This window comes from Squalius cephalus (assembly GCF_949319135.1).
Source record: "Squalius cephalus genome assembly, chromosome: 19".
NCBI lineage: Eukaryota > Metazoa > Chordata > Actinopteri > Cypriniformes > Leuciscidae > Squalius > Squalius cephalus.
Genome location: NC_137140.1, coordinates 10,015,016 through 10,030,520, shown reverse-complemented (window position 1 = coordinate 10,030,520; position 15,505 = coordinate 10,015,016). Strand labels below are relative to the sequence as shown.

The 15,505-nt window shown below is 39.2% G+C and overlaps 1 protein-coding gene across 1 annotated transcript; it reads left to right on the top strand.

Annotated features, from left to right (window-relative positions):
• The first annotated feature begins 248 nt into the window (after positions 1 to 248).
• Positions 249 to 14,430, top strand: get4 (guided entry of tail-anchored proteins factor 4). Its single transcript, XM_079852285.1, has 9 exons — positions 249 to 440; positions 3,007 to 3,085; positions 3,224 to 3,305; positions 4,256 to 4,405; positions 4,499 to 4,637; positions 9,941 to 10,081; positions 12,538 to 12,613; positions 12,895 to 12,967; positions 14,215 to 14,430. Exons 1-9 carry the CDS (start codon positions 301 to 303, stop codon positions 14,301 to 14,303), a joined length of 969 nt encoding a protein of 322 aa, XP_079708411.1. The 5' UTR covers positions 249 to 300; the 3' UTR covers positions 14,304 to 14,430.
• Positions 14,431 to 15,505: the final 1,075 nt, after the last annotated feature.

The window sequence follows — 15,505 nt, the reverse complement described above, 5'->3', positions numbered from 1 at the left end:
GAATAGCTACTTGGTGGTACTTGTTTACTTTTTATTGATTGATTGACTGACTGATTGATTGCAGTAGTTCATAGATCTTTTTTTATGTACATTTCGGCCATTGACCACCTTTATCTTTTATTTTGTATGCGTGTCTCTCTATTGTGCCAAAAGTATGTTGTCTTTTCTTGTGGTGATTCTTAAACGAGAAAACAAATATATTAGAAATATCTATCCGTCAGTCTGTGGATGCCATATATGTCATAGTGAGTACGGCGACTCTGAAGGCTCAGTGATCGCGTTTGGTTGTTCGGAGCAGTCATGTCGGAGCAGGAGTCTCTGAAGAGCTCCAGCGCGAGGAACCGCGGAGGAGTACAGCGAGTGGAGGGCAAACTGAGAGCCAGTGTGGAGAGAGGAGATTATTATGAGGCCCATCAGATGTACCGCACATTATTCTTCAGGTAAGCTTTATCGCTATTTGCCGGAGTAATAATGACTAGTCCGGGCCCAGTCGCTTCCAGATCTTTCTTGTTGTCAATTGAGTACGTTCCTCGGTTACGCTGATTGGCCAGCTGCTCATCCTGTCTCGCCCATTGGGTCAAATCTAATTTCTGATTGGCTGTTTTCTACGTCATTCATGACAAAATATCAGCGTGAGCCTGTTTAGCTACATGCTAATCTAAAGAACAAGGTTGATTTACATTTGCACCAGCTGAATAATGTATCAGTTAAGCTATGATATAATAGTTCCTCACCAAAACTAATGTGATATTATACGCCAATCAGATTAATTCGGACATTTCTTTGAATTTAAGCGTTTTGACAATATAGCTTTTAAACCGGCAGAATTGTGAAATTTCAGTTTAAAGTCTCTGTCTAAAATAATCAGATTTAGACCACAATGTAGACCAATGTGATAAAGACATTGTTATAAAGAGATTATTTCTTAAAACATTATCTGTCATTCATTCTTCCTTCCTTTTTTGACCTGCTGTCCATCGAGCTGCCTACCTTTTGGACATCATGGTCTCAACCTAGTGTGATGCCTGCAAAGATGGCCTTTATAGGCAATGAATTTGAAGGTTCCTCTATTTGGTGCCTAAATGTCATCTACTCACTATTGAGTGACAATCAACATCAGTATGAAAGATTGCACATATCAGATAATAAATTAGAAATGATCAGAAAATCAGGGTGATGCAACTGTAACTTACTGTACTGACATCATAATGAAGAGAAAAAAAAAACCCTTATAAAAAGTTTATCTAAGGCTTTGAGTTTTATTACTATTTCTTAGGGGGGAAAAACTCATTAATATTCATTAAGTTTCAAGCTACAGGGGTTGGACAATGAAACACTGGCCAATAAAGGCTGTGTCCCAGTTCAAAGGCCACGAAGATAAGACCGTGAGTTGTTAAATGGGACGTCTAGCCTACAGAGGACTGTTCTTGTCGCTTAGCAACTGTGACAGTTGCCATTGATGACAGTAGCATTTTGTACTAGACTTTTTTGAAACTGTCTAAATATGTTCACCTTCCATTTCTGTATAGCCTATATAAAAAAGCATTAACTAGATATACTGTAAGTGCATCTTAGTAAGATATGTCAACATTTGAACTGCTTTTATTTTTATTTTTTACATTTGTATCATTCAATATTTGAGGAAGTTGAAACCTAATACTTGCGTTTAAAAGTGTAATTCGACAATTTTTCTCCAAAAAATCCTGTTGAAGTGAAGTGAAGTTGAACGTCTCCCATGGCCTGCATAGTCACCAGATCTAAATATTTTTGTGCCACTTTGGTCAATGGAAAACGTTTTCCTCCACCTGGCCACTGTTCTGGAGGAGAAATGGCTCAAAATCCCTTCTGAAGGACTTGTATCAGTCATTCCCAAGTCAAATTGACGCTGTATTGGCTGCAAAAGTAGGCCCTACACCAGTGGTTCCCAATCCTGGTCCTGGGGACCCACAGCTCTGCACAGTTTGTATGTCTCCCTCATTTAACACACCTGATTCAGATCATCATCTCGTTAGGAAAGAGCTCTATGAACTGAACTGGGTGTGTCAGATAAAGGAGACATATAAAATATGCAGAGCTGTGGGTCCCCAGGACCAGGATTGGGAACCACTGCCCTACACCACACTAATAAATGATTGTCTAAAACAAAGGGGGTATTCCAGAAAGCAAGATTATCTTACCGTCAAAGTTTAGCCAACCCAGAGTATGTTCAAGGTTAACACACAAGACATTCTCAACAGAGTGATGAATTGACAAGGCTGTATAAGTTTATTATTATTTTTTATATGTTTAATCATTTCGCTTACACATTGCTTGAAAGGAAACGTAGCCTATATGATTTTTTTTTTTTATTATAGAAATACATTATAGCATAGAAAAAGAAAAGAAAAAACTACTTGTTTTTACAGTGCTTTATATGTCGATATAACATATATATGTAATATTGTGCACAATCTGTCACGCCCACTGGAGTTTTATCAATAGGGCACGCATGCGCCACTGAACACCTCTGATGTAAACTAACCCTGGAACAGAAGCTGTAGGTTATGCTCAGGGAGTGAATTGCTATGTTTTCTTGCATACTCTGAAAATTACCTCCGTTTTTGGAACCGGTATGTCACTTAACCTGCTTTCTAGAATACCCCCCAGGTGTTTCAGTTTCCTTGTCCAACCCCTGTATGGAGGAACATTCAGAAAAAAAAAAAAAAAACATGAAATGTAATTATAAAGAGGATCACTGCATACGCTTTTATGATAAGCCACGGTTTCATGGACAAAATAGTCCAGCCCTACTTTTTTTTTCTTGTCTGAGGAGCCGTTTCACTTATACATCACAATAGGGAAGAAAAGACTAACGCAACTTCCGTTTCATGCTTACTTAAAAGTATTATTGTTATTTAATTATTGTTTAATTCATAATACAATGATGAATTATTGTTCTTTGTTCCATGACCCCTGTGTAACCCACAGAAACTTCATGTTAATAATAACATATTGCTTTGGGTGCAGGTACATGTCACAAGCGAAGTATGCAGAGGCCAGAGAGTTGATGTACAATGGAGCTTTGCTCTTCTTTAGTTATAATCAGGTATGTGTTCCTCTGTCATCTGCTATAGCTCATTTAGAGGCTATACTTTATCATGTCATTAAAGCTCTGAACAGGTCAGTTGTAACTGAGACAGTTGGCTTTTAGTTGACTTTCCCCCCTTCTGTGTTTCCTGAACAGCAAAACAGTGCTGCAGATCTGTCCATGCTGGTACTAGAGTCCCTGGAGAAATCTGGGGCCAAAATAGATGATGAGACACTAGGTGAGTTTATTGAAAATCATATTATGTTGGTGATTGTTATTTTGGCCAATACTGTACAGTTCGAGGTGTTGTTATATATTACTTTACATGTAGTTAGAGATGAATTTTCTGAATATTCAGGATGTTTATACATTTTTAGGCTAAAACAAATGTGTTAAATGATAGTCAACATTGAGTTAATTGTACTGCAGCACCAGGCTGTTAAATGCAATAGCTTTGCATGATTCACTCTGTTATGTGTGGTACTCTTTGTAAACATATGACACTGGGAATATATATATATATATTTATATTATTTGTACGCTATTCAGTATATCTTGATATTATGTTTTTCCTCCAAACTGGTTTAATTTTTTTTTTTTTTTTTTTTTTGGTCAGTCGTTGGAACCATAATTTCAACCAACAGTAATTTTAGTCAGATTCAAAATGTTTAGTGTAAGGTTTTAATCAAGGCATGTTTTTATTTAAATGTTTTTTGTCATTAAATTAACCATAGAATATACTGTGTTTTCATTTATATGCACCAATATATCTAAATTTTGATTTGAAATATTGAACTAATTCATTGAAATGCAGAAAAATGAATTCAAATTGTTTTGTGTAAATTAACTTAAACTTAACTGACAATTTTGCAAATGAAGACTACTGATTCAGAGCCACCATCTTTGTCTAATGCTCTTTCAGTCACGTGATGAGACAAGGTGCAGGTGCTAAATTGTTTTTTTATGAAAGTCTATGGCAATATTTGATAGCAAAATTAAAACCTGCAAAATATTGACAATATTGGTTAATTTTATATTGCAAACACAGTAATACAGAATATGATAAATATCCAATATTGCTCAATCCTATATAGAAGTATTGTTCAAATCTCCTTGGGTTCTTTTCATCTGTAGAAGTTACATGATGGCTTTTTAATTGTGTAATTACATTCTTGGTTTGTGTTCTAGAGCATTTGACTAAACTCTTCAGCCGGATGGACCCAAATTCACCAGAGAGAGTAGCATTTGTCTCCAGAGCGATCAAGTGGTCATCAGGAGGGTCGGGGAAGTTGGGCCACCCCAAACTACACCAGCTGCTGGCACTCACGTTGTGGAAAGGTAAAACAGACACATGACAACGATCATCCAATCAATGATCAACCAGCTGTTTTGAGAATGTGTAACATGCATAATTTATTTGTTTGCATTTAGAGCAAAACTACAGTGAATCCCGCTATCATTTCCTGCACTCGTCTGATGGAGAGGGCTGTGCACAGATGCTGGTGGAGTATTCATCAGCACGAGGATTTCATGGAGAGGTGGACATGTTTGTAGCACAAGCCGTCTTACAGTGAGTTCTGGAGTTTCAGTGTAAAATCAGCTTGTAAAGTAATAGTTAATTCCTGAAACTGAAAATTCTATTATCATTTATTCACCCCAATGCATTTCCAGACCAGGTCCACTACAGAATGAGAAGTGCAAGAAAAGAATGTGCAAGCCACTCTGCCATACAGTGTATGGAAGTTAATAGGGACTGGTGCTCCAAAATATGCACCCATGCACAATATTTCGGGGCTTCTAAAGCTATACAATAGCTTTGAGTGAGGAATCCCAACTAAGTTTAAAAATCTTGGTTTCTGTTGTTCGCTTATGTTCAGCTGTGTTGCCTTTACATGTGATATTTCAAGTTTTATGTTGTGACATTAGTGCAATAAGGACCAATCATCATTAAGGTCAAACCTGATGCGACCTGTCCAGCACTATAATATTTGATTTGAGAGCTACTAAGCAGACATTGCCTCAGTAGTTGACGCATTTGGGAAACAACTTTCTCCAAAGATACTGAAGCCCTATTGAGTAATGGTGGTGTAAAACACTGGCCAATGGTGTCCAAGCACCAATTCCTCAGAATCTTTCGACTGAAGGCAATGAGGTGTAGCATGCCTCATATACTTGTATGGAATGACTTGTTCCCTCATCTCAGTGAACCACGATTACGTAAGTAACAAGAGACGTTCCCTTTCGATTTTGCTTCACTCAACATTGTGTTAATAGCTGACTCTATAGAACCGTGTGTAATTACACTGTGTTACAGTGAAGAACTGGCCCAGCTCAAGAGAGGAGCTGTTGAGTGGAAAGTCTCAACAAGTCACCTTGTTGCCTATTGTGTGAATGGCAACCCATCACAGAATATCGTGGTGGTGACACAAATATCAACACCACCATCTGCAGTATCATACAGCCTCATTAAAAGCAGTGTCAAAGCCAGCACTTCACCATTAAAGAGATACTGATGACAGTAATACTGGCATGTATCATTAATATTCACTGACTCGCTGCTGTCTTTCTAAGTTATGCTTAGTGGCGAGTCCATCAGCACCTAAGCAAATACAATACAACCAAAATAATGGTGCATACCATGAGCAAACATCTTAAAAATCCTTCTTGGTGGCCAATGCTGTTCAGCACCAAGCACAGAAGATGCATCTAGGTTATAAAACCTAGCAAAAGTATTAGGTGAGGACATCCTGTCACCATGCACATGCTTAGATGGACACGACATTTGCTAATGCCCAGGATGAAGCCCTTCCTCTGGTAGAATAGGTTCTTACTCCAAAAGGGCAGTGTAAGCCCTGAGAGTTATAAGCCAATGAAATGGCATCCACGAGTCAGTGTGATGAACTGATTTTAATACTGGAAAGCTGTTGGTGCAACCCCATAACACAAAATGCTATTCAGAAAGCCTATACTGGCTAAAGCACTGAACATAGATGTGCAGTTTTCCCAACTGAAAGGCCAGCTACAGGGATATGTTTTGCTGCTATAGCTGCCACATATTCTGCAGTGATATGGGCCACAGAGCTGCAGCAAGCAGTTCCACGATCACTGGGAACCACAGGCGACTGGGCCATTTCGGTGCTATCAGCATGACAGTCTCCCAGTGCCCCTTGATTTTTTTTTTTTTTCAAATGACCAGATGCAAAATCTTCACCGGAAAAGCATTTGTGCGTGTCCTCTGGCATTTGCGTGGCAGTGCACCCACTCCCAGATAGGCATGCAACACTGAACAGAAAATCGGGCAATGAATGTTCTCCACGGAGGCAAACAGATCCACCTCCACTCTCGCGAAAATGTTCCAAATCATCATTACGATCTCTGCACTTGGTCTCCATACTCCTGGGACTTCTCCTTGTCATGACAGCTTGTCCACACCACAATTCAGTGTTGTCCATGCAAACAAGAACATGGTGGTTCTGTAACTCCAGATGAAACATTTTGAGCAGCAGATCCACTGGCAGTAGTTCTAGGCAAATGATGTGCCACGCTTTCTTCGCATCTTTATAGATACAGAAAGCTGCCCTGTCACCACACAGTGGACCCGAACCAGTACTGGACGTGTCTGTCCTGATAGACTTGCGCTTGGAAATCTGGCTCAGCTCTATGCCTTTCAGATAAAAAATCCAAGCTGCCAGTACTGAGACAGCTGCGTGTCACCATGATTATAATTCATTACATTTATATAGCGCTTTTCTCGGCACTCAAAGCACTGTTACATATGGAAGGGGGAATCTCCTCAACCACCACCAATGTGCAGCATCCACCTGGAAGATGCGATTGCAGCCATATTGCGCCAGAATGCCCACCACACACCAGCTTATTGGTGGAGAGGAGACAGAGTGATAAAGCCAATTAGTATATGGGGATTATTAGGAGGCCATGATGGACAGAGGCCACTGGGCAAATTTGGCCAGGATGCCAGGGTTACACCCCTACTCTTTCGAAAGACAGCCTGGGATTTTTTTGTGACCACAGAGAGTCAGGACCTCGGTTTAACGTCTCATCCGAAGGACTGTGCTCTTTGACAGTATTGTGTCCCCATCACTATAATGGGGCGTTAGGACCAACACAGAGCACAGGGTGAGCACCCCCTGCTGGCCTCACTAACACCTCTTCCAGCAGCAGCTTGGTTTTAAGGTCTCCCATCCAGGTACTAACCAGGCTCAACCCTGCTTAGCTTCAGTGGGCAACCAGTCTTGGGCTAAAGGGTGATATGGCTGCTGGCATTGGTTAGGAACTCCAGATCTGACAGGGAATGCAAGACGGACTCCTCCGGTGTACTTGACCATACTTCCTCCTCAGAGGCAGCCAGTAACATGCCGTCATTCCCATCGTCTGATTGGCCAAACATGATTAAACCGCAGGCTCCAGGGGAGGGGCGGAGGTCAGCTCTTGCAAACAGTATGGGTGAGGATGCGAGTTTAAGGTAGGGCTGAACGATTAATCGCACTTTACATGTAATCGCACTTAAATCGAGATGGCTTATCGCGATTTTAAAATCGCAAAGGCTGCGATTTATTTTTATTTTTTTATGCGCAGCTTGTCATTGACAGCTTCTTACACAGAATAAGGCAGTCGTGTATTTATAAGTCATGTTTAATCAAAGTGTTTCAATCTTCTGTTTATTCAGCTACAGCGATAGGGGTTTCCTGGAATGATGCTCATTATTGTACTTCTGCGGCGGGGGAAAATATTTATCGTGTTTGCATGAGAGCGCCCTCTGGCGTTCAAATGGGGCAGTATTTACTACCAATCAGCCGCACTCCACTGACAAGCTGCGCATAAAATAATCACAGCCTTTGCCAAATCGCGTGCGGTTTTATTGCGATTAATCGTTCAGCCCTAGTTTAAGGGGAGTTCAAAGGGGCTTTCGCACCGGAGGAACCTTTTCATAGAAAAGTAGAACTATTGGCAGAAGTACCCGTTTTTTGGCATGTTCGCACCGCAGGAACTAGGAACGATTTTAGTTCTAGGAACTCCTTTTGGAGGAACTAATTTAGCTCCTACTTCAGAGTAGGGTCTAAACCAGCACAATAGGAACTACCAGTGACCTAAGTGTACGCTGATTGGCCATTTAAAAAAAAGCAGATTTACTTCAGAAACTAACTCTATGAACATGGCAAAATGTGATAGATGGGCCTCTTAACCTTTACGCTAAGGAGAAAATCCAACACAACTTTGAGGGGACCAAGCCAAACATGATTATGTATTTCTGCTCAACTAGCAACACTGGACATCAACCACACGGCATACGCTACTACCTTTTCATATACTGTCTACTTTCTATGAATAACAGTTCCATCTAATATCGTATTAGACAGGACTGTTAGACAGATCGTAAACTAATGAACATGGAGAATGCGAGCACTGTATGCTCAGGCTCTTGCTCAGCACTGTCAAAATAAAGGTCCGCCGTGCTGTCTAAATAAGTCACAACAACAAGCCAAGTCACTTACAAACAAGTCACTTACATTACTTCAGATTTCTTACTGGTGGTGTGAATGCAACCAGGAAAATTGGTAGTGATGCAATCGTTACCTCGGCTTATTCACCATGGTAAAATAATTTTAAGGTAACAGTTTACAATAAGGTTCATTAGTTAACTACATTAGTTAGCATGAACTAATAATGAACAGCTTTATTTTTATTAACAAAGATTAACAAATACAGTAACAAATGTATTGCTCATGGTTAGTTCATGTTAGTTAATACATTAACTAATGTTAACTAATGAACCTTATTGTGAAGTGTTACCGATTTTAATGAATGTAATGCATTGTATGAATATATCCACACAAAACAAATTACCCTTAATAAATCTAAAATAAAACATAGTAGGTTTTATAGAGCTAATCAACATTAATATTGATTTTATGAATATAAAATAATTAATAATAATAATAATAAATAATTAACATTTTACAGAAATATTGTTTACAAAATAATGTTAAATTGTTAAAATATCGGTAATTCTAACTTAACGCTCATAGTTCTGATTAAGAGAACACATCACATTCGGTCGCATACGGTCTAGCCGCAGAAGTAAAAAAATGTCAATGCATCCGAAGCTCAAATCAGATCCGAAGTTTCCGCATACGCATATGATCAGAACTCCAAGCAACTCCCGTACTACTCTCCATTGGAAATGAATGACTTCCGGTCCAATGGCTGTCATGTACAGTGGAAACTCGTGTTTTCGACGGTGCAGTCTGTCTCACTGAGAGCGGCTTCAGTGTGGGTGCAGCCCAATTTGAACACGCAACTCTTGTGCCCATCGGGTGGCTGGGTAAGTCCCTTGAACAAAGGGTCCATTTGAAGCAACAGATATTTGAGAGCAATCTTGGCATCCTCATCAGATGAAGCGCAGTCGATAGCTGAAGGAGAAAGATTCTGAAGAAATTGGCTTTCGGCAACAGCTATATATAGGCAAAAAGCCCACATCAATTAGGTTGCATTGGCCAGTGTTTTATACTGGCGCTTCAGTTTTTTGGAGAAAGCTGTTTCCCATAGCGTCAGCTGCTTGCGCAATGTTGATTGAACCAAAAACGAAAGGGAACATCATAAGTTTGGGTCTGTTTCTCACACAAAGCTACCATATGAATAGCATTTAGAATAATTGGAAAATATTTAGAATAATTGGAAAATAGTAGTGCACGAGTATGATGTATGAACTACTTGCCCATCTAGTCAACTAAACTTGATGCAAACATTTTCGTGCTTGTCACATATCAATATAATATTCGCTAAATATATGTTGATTCCTGTTTTCTTTTCATTATGATTGATATACATCTCATCATCTTGTCTTGGCTGCAGGTTCCTTTGTCTAAAAAACAAGACTAGCGCATTGGTGGTGTTCACCACATACACACAGAAGCACCCATCTTTAGAGAAGGGCCCTCCATTTGTGCAGCCTCTGCTCAATTTCCTGTGGTTCCTTCTGCTGGCTGTGGATGGGTAAGAGACTGTATTCATGCTTTTGATTTCAGCATCAGGCTCTTGTCATTATTTTTGGATGCTCTACATTGTAAAATTCTGTGGATGTCAGAGTGTGTTCTACAAATAATCACATTGACAGTCTGGGTGGACGTTTTCTGTCATGCTCTACTTTTATGCACCGGAAAAGTATTGCGACGTTTGATATCAATGTGACTGCTATACCGAGCTATTTTAGTCTTACCAAGAGCTGTGTAGCTTGTCCTCTGCCTTTTCTATTTATTCTTCTATATCGTAATGTGTATTCTTATTCTCCTATAAAAAAACAAAACAGTGTGGTCTTGAGATCTGGTCACCTTATTTAAAGAAAGAGTATCCTATGAATTTCTCCAACCAACTTCTTACTTAAGCATCTTTTCCAGTCTATTTAAAACATGATGTTTCCTAACTTCTAATGCTTGTTAGCATCCTTTGCTGTGGGAATGTACAGAATAGTAGGGACATGCAATAAACCCAGGCTTTTCAACCCCAGTCCTGGAGGGCTAGTGTCCTGTTTTAGAGCCCCTTGTGTGCACTTGCGGTCTTGTGGACATATAATGGCTGCCTCCTGCATATGTCTGTTAAAGGGTTAGTTCACCCAAAAATAAAAATCCTGTCATTAATTACGCACACCATGTCATTCCAAACCAGTAAGACCTTCGTTCATCTTCGTAACACAAATTAAGATATTTTTGATCCGAGAGCTTTCTGATCCCTCCATAGACAGCAACATCATTGCAACTTTCAAGGCCCAGAAAGTAAAGACATTGTTAAAATAGTCCATGTGACTACAGTGGTTCAAATGTAATGTTATGAAGCGGCGAGAATACCTTTTGTGCGCAACCCCCCCTCCCAAAATAACAACTTTATTAACAATCTCTTCTCTTCTTGACGTAGTGTAAACAGTGCAGTGCTTCCGGGTTCTACGTCAAAATGCCACCTCACTATTGGCTAGCTCCTGCATGAGCATCAATGTGACCAGTGTACGCGAATATTGTTGGAGATCTGACACAGAAGAGAAGAAATGGTTGAATAAAGTCATTATTCTTGTTTGTTTGTTGCGCACAAAAAGTATTCTCATCGCTTCATAACATTACATTTGAACCACTGTAGTCACATGGACTATTTTAATGATTTCTTTTCTACCTTTTCTGGGCCTTCGTCAAACGTCAAAGTTGCAATGACGTTGCTGTCTATGAAGGGATCAGAAAGCTCGGATTTCATCAAAAATACCTTCATTTGTGTTCCGAAGATGAACAAAGGTCTTACGGGTTTGGAACGACATGAGGGAGAGTAAATTACTAACAGAAATGTAATTTTTGGGTGAAATAACCCTTTAAATCCACAAGACCTCTAGGGTGTCCCATTTGTCCTTTTACAGGGTTCCCATGGGTCCTTGAAATCCTTGAAAGTTTGTGAATCTGAAAAAAAAAATTCAAGGCCCTGGAAAGTTTTTGAAAATAAACATACATAGAAACAGGTTCTTGAAAGTGCTTGAAATTATTTTGTGCGAGATGTTTTCTGGAAAAAATTCCATATTATTCCCTCAAGTCCGCTAATGTGTTATTTTGCCAACACTTCGTGGCCTATGCATACTAGCTTGCTTGATTTACGTTCGTTACGTGCATTTTCGCGTTACGTTAAGTGTTTCACGCTAAGTGCTTTCGCACCAAACTACAACGATGGTACCTCAACGTTTCATGCAAAAGTTAATATCAGATCATTTTAGAATACAGTATAGGATGTACCGCATATTCTTCAGTTTTATGCAAATCAGAAATATAACAAATAGAATATCTGATCTCTGTCATATGACCAAAAATCAATGCAAAAAAAGTTTTTTTGCATAGTTGTGTTTGACACATAAAAAAAACTGTAACAATGTATCTTACAAGGTAACACGATGTAACCTTGCTCTCACTTGAAATGTGTCCCCACATTAAGTCCTTGAATTTGAGGATATTGGACCTGGAAAGTTCTTGAAAGGTCCTTGAATTTGAAGTTAACCAAGGTGTGGGATCCCTGCTTTTAGATTTCAGAAGGGTGCTCGCAAGCGCCCCCTTTGCGGCCGATATGTGGCCTCAATGCTCACTTTTGCCAAGACAGTCAAAGTGGCATTACGTCACGAAAGTGTGGACTAGGTGGAAGATCGCGAGAGGTTAGGGTTCCATTTGGGTCAGTGCCAGAGTTTAGCTCTAGCACATGGGAACAAGCTAATAGAGTTGTTCAGAATTACTTGTAAATTACAGAGAGATGGGTTACATTGAGATTGTTTCTGAAGTCTGAGGGGCACTGGCCCTCCAAGGACTGGAGTTGAAGAGACCTGCAATAGACCAAATAGCTTTAACTGATATTTTAAATGATCCATCAGTGTTTTAACAAATAATGGATCAAAACGGTTAACACAACTTCTGGATTATTTGTGGTTTCATTTCCAGTGGGAAGTTGACCGTCTTTACAGTGTTATGTGAGCAGTATCAGCCATCACTGAAGAGAGACCCTATGTACAATGAGGTATGTTACTGAAAACGCTCTTTAACATCAAAAAGTACCTAGAGATTCAATGGTAGACAGAATGACTGAAACACTAGCTCTGCTCCTGACCTAGTGAGCTGTCTACATCAGTGGTTCTCAGTCAGGGTCCTATGTAATTATATTGTTATTACAAAGTAAAATATGTTAGAAGTTGCAGGCATTATTTAGAGAGATTAAAATTTCATTTGGATTCTGTATGAGATAAGACATCTGGACTTCTTAAATGTTTATAACACACATTGTTCTTTTCTTGACCCCAGTATCTGGATAGAATAGGACAGCTGTTCTTTGGAGTGCCACCTAAACAGTCGTCATCATATGGTGGTTTGCTAGGTAAGAAACATCCCTGCCTCTGTTTGACACCCAGATTATGAAGGAGCACCCATGCATTCATTTTTCAAAAGTAGTTAAAATATCTACTATGTTGATGGAATTTGTCTTAGAACTGTAGTACTTGTATGTTCTGTGTTTGCAGTCTTTTAGCCTGTTTTTAAATTAATGTTTTGGGTTAAATACAGCTTGATGTCTATATAGAGCATCTGTGGTATCCTGTTGATAAGAGGATCATTTTCACTTTTATCTCAGTTTGTAAAAATGAACAGAAAAACCCATATTTAGTAATACACTTTTATTGGAGCCTAGCAGGCAATTGCTGTACGTTTAAAACATCCAACTGTCACTATAATCAACTGTAATAATAACACTCACTGATGCTCTTTTGTCTTGTTGAATGTTTAATTTCAGAAGCATGTCAAATAGCATTAGTCCTTCCCTATGGCACTCTCACTGTTTTGGGAAGACTTTCACCAGATTTTGGGACATGAATGCAGGGATTTGGTCGCAATTTCAGACCTAAGTTATTCATTAAAAAATGATGACCCCGTCATTTACATGCATCACTTAACTGTGTCAATAATACACAGCACCAAATTGTAATTAGGTTAGTCACTTTACCAAATTGTTAAAAAACAAAACATCACAAGTTTCATAATTATACAGCTACTATATAGGTATATCCAACAATACCTGGATGCATGCAAAGCTCAACTGCTTGTTACATAATTGAAAAATGTAAAGTATATTATTAAAATTTGGATATATTTAAAATTTGGACATCCTACTTTATCTGCGTACATACAGTAAACTCGATAGTATTTAACAAATAACTACCCAATTTTTTTATTTCTTTGCAAAATTGAACTATTATCACCCAGGTTTTTTGTATAAATGTCCAGTTTTATAGAGAGCGAGAGAGAGTGTGATTGTTTGTACTGTTGTGAAATTTAAACAATATTATCGCCCAGCTCTAATCTGCAAGATGCAACTATAAGGCGTGAGGATATTATAAACAATAACATCATGATTTTCTGTAAAGCTGCATTGAAACAATGTGAATTGTGAAAAGCGCTATACAAATGAATTTGAAAAGAGAACTGAGGGATGGGTCAAAATAATTTTCTGTAGTTGTATTTAACCTGCAGTATTTTTGTTCAGCATAATACACCGCACAGTTTAATCCAATGGTATGTTGTGAAGACATTTAAAAATGACTATATTCTGGTTTGCTTTCTTTGTGTTAGGAAACCTATTGAATAGCCTAATGGGCTCAGGTGAGGAAGAGGAGGGTGAGGAAGCTCAGGAGGACAGCAGCCCCATTGAGCTGGACTAAAGCATCTGACAGGAGGCTCGCTTGTCCCAAAATCATAAACCAGCCCCACACCAAACCATTCACTGAAGTGAACAATGACCAATCATGCATCCGTTTGGGCGCTCTTTTTCAATAACTAACTCTTTCCTGTTATTGTTGGACTTTGTTCTGTGTATAGTTTTTATAGAATGAAGGTGCAACAATATCAAACTTCCTGGACTGTTGAACAAAATTCATAAACGAGCAGAAACAGACGCACTTCAGATGTAATTATAACGCCCTCCATTTGTAGTTCTACTGAGCTCTTGGTGTCAGGGACCCTCGTTTGTGAGAGGGACCCTGGTCCTGTCCTGCCACAGAGGGTGGCGGCTGCTCCATGTATTAATAAAAGTAATTCAGTTGCTCTTAACTTATAATCCATGCTAATATACTTTGATAAATTCTTCAGTATGATAGCTCAAATCCGAACATGGCTTGGTTTCGTGTGTCCGCACAGTTAGATCTTAACGGGGATACTGCGGTATCCTTGATGGGACAATTCACCACTTCTGTTACATTGTATGCGTGAGGATGAGAAAAGCACACATCGTACACATTTGCGTGAGCGGGTAGGTGAATGCATGTTTGTGTTGATTGAAGTGTGAATGTGCTGTTATAAATGTATCGGTCGCCAGGAGGCCGCTTCATTCTCTGCTGACGTGTGATTGAACGTAATAAAAGGATAGAGGTGGATGTAACAAATAAGTGTGTCCTGTTTTTCTTCATTAAAGTAACTCAAATTGATGCTAATTAAATATTTCCTTTTTGAATGATGTCACCTGGGTTGTGTAAACAATGTCAACCAATATCCAGTAGCTACTTTTTTTTTTGTTGTTTTTTTGGAATACTGTTATAGGTAATGGAGACTTTAAAAAATCTTGCCATTAGTTAATACACCAATCCCAGACAGCAACATAATGTCGGCCCAGATCCAGGCCACATCTGGTACGTGGATTTAACGCGTTCCAGATCTGGGCCGACACTATGTTGCTGTCTGGGATGCAATGCCAGATGGGAGCAGATGAGGTGCTGCAGTGATGTATTTTTATGGGCTAAACTAGAAGTAGGAGTTTTACATGATTTGGATTATTGCAGAAAATAAGCTCTGTGACCAACCAGTTCTGACAGAAACTCATCCCGAGAAACAAAGAAGTTTTGAACCTGAAGTCCTCAAACCTGTCTGT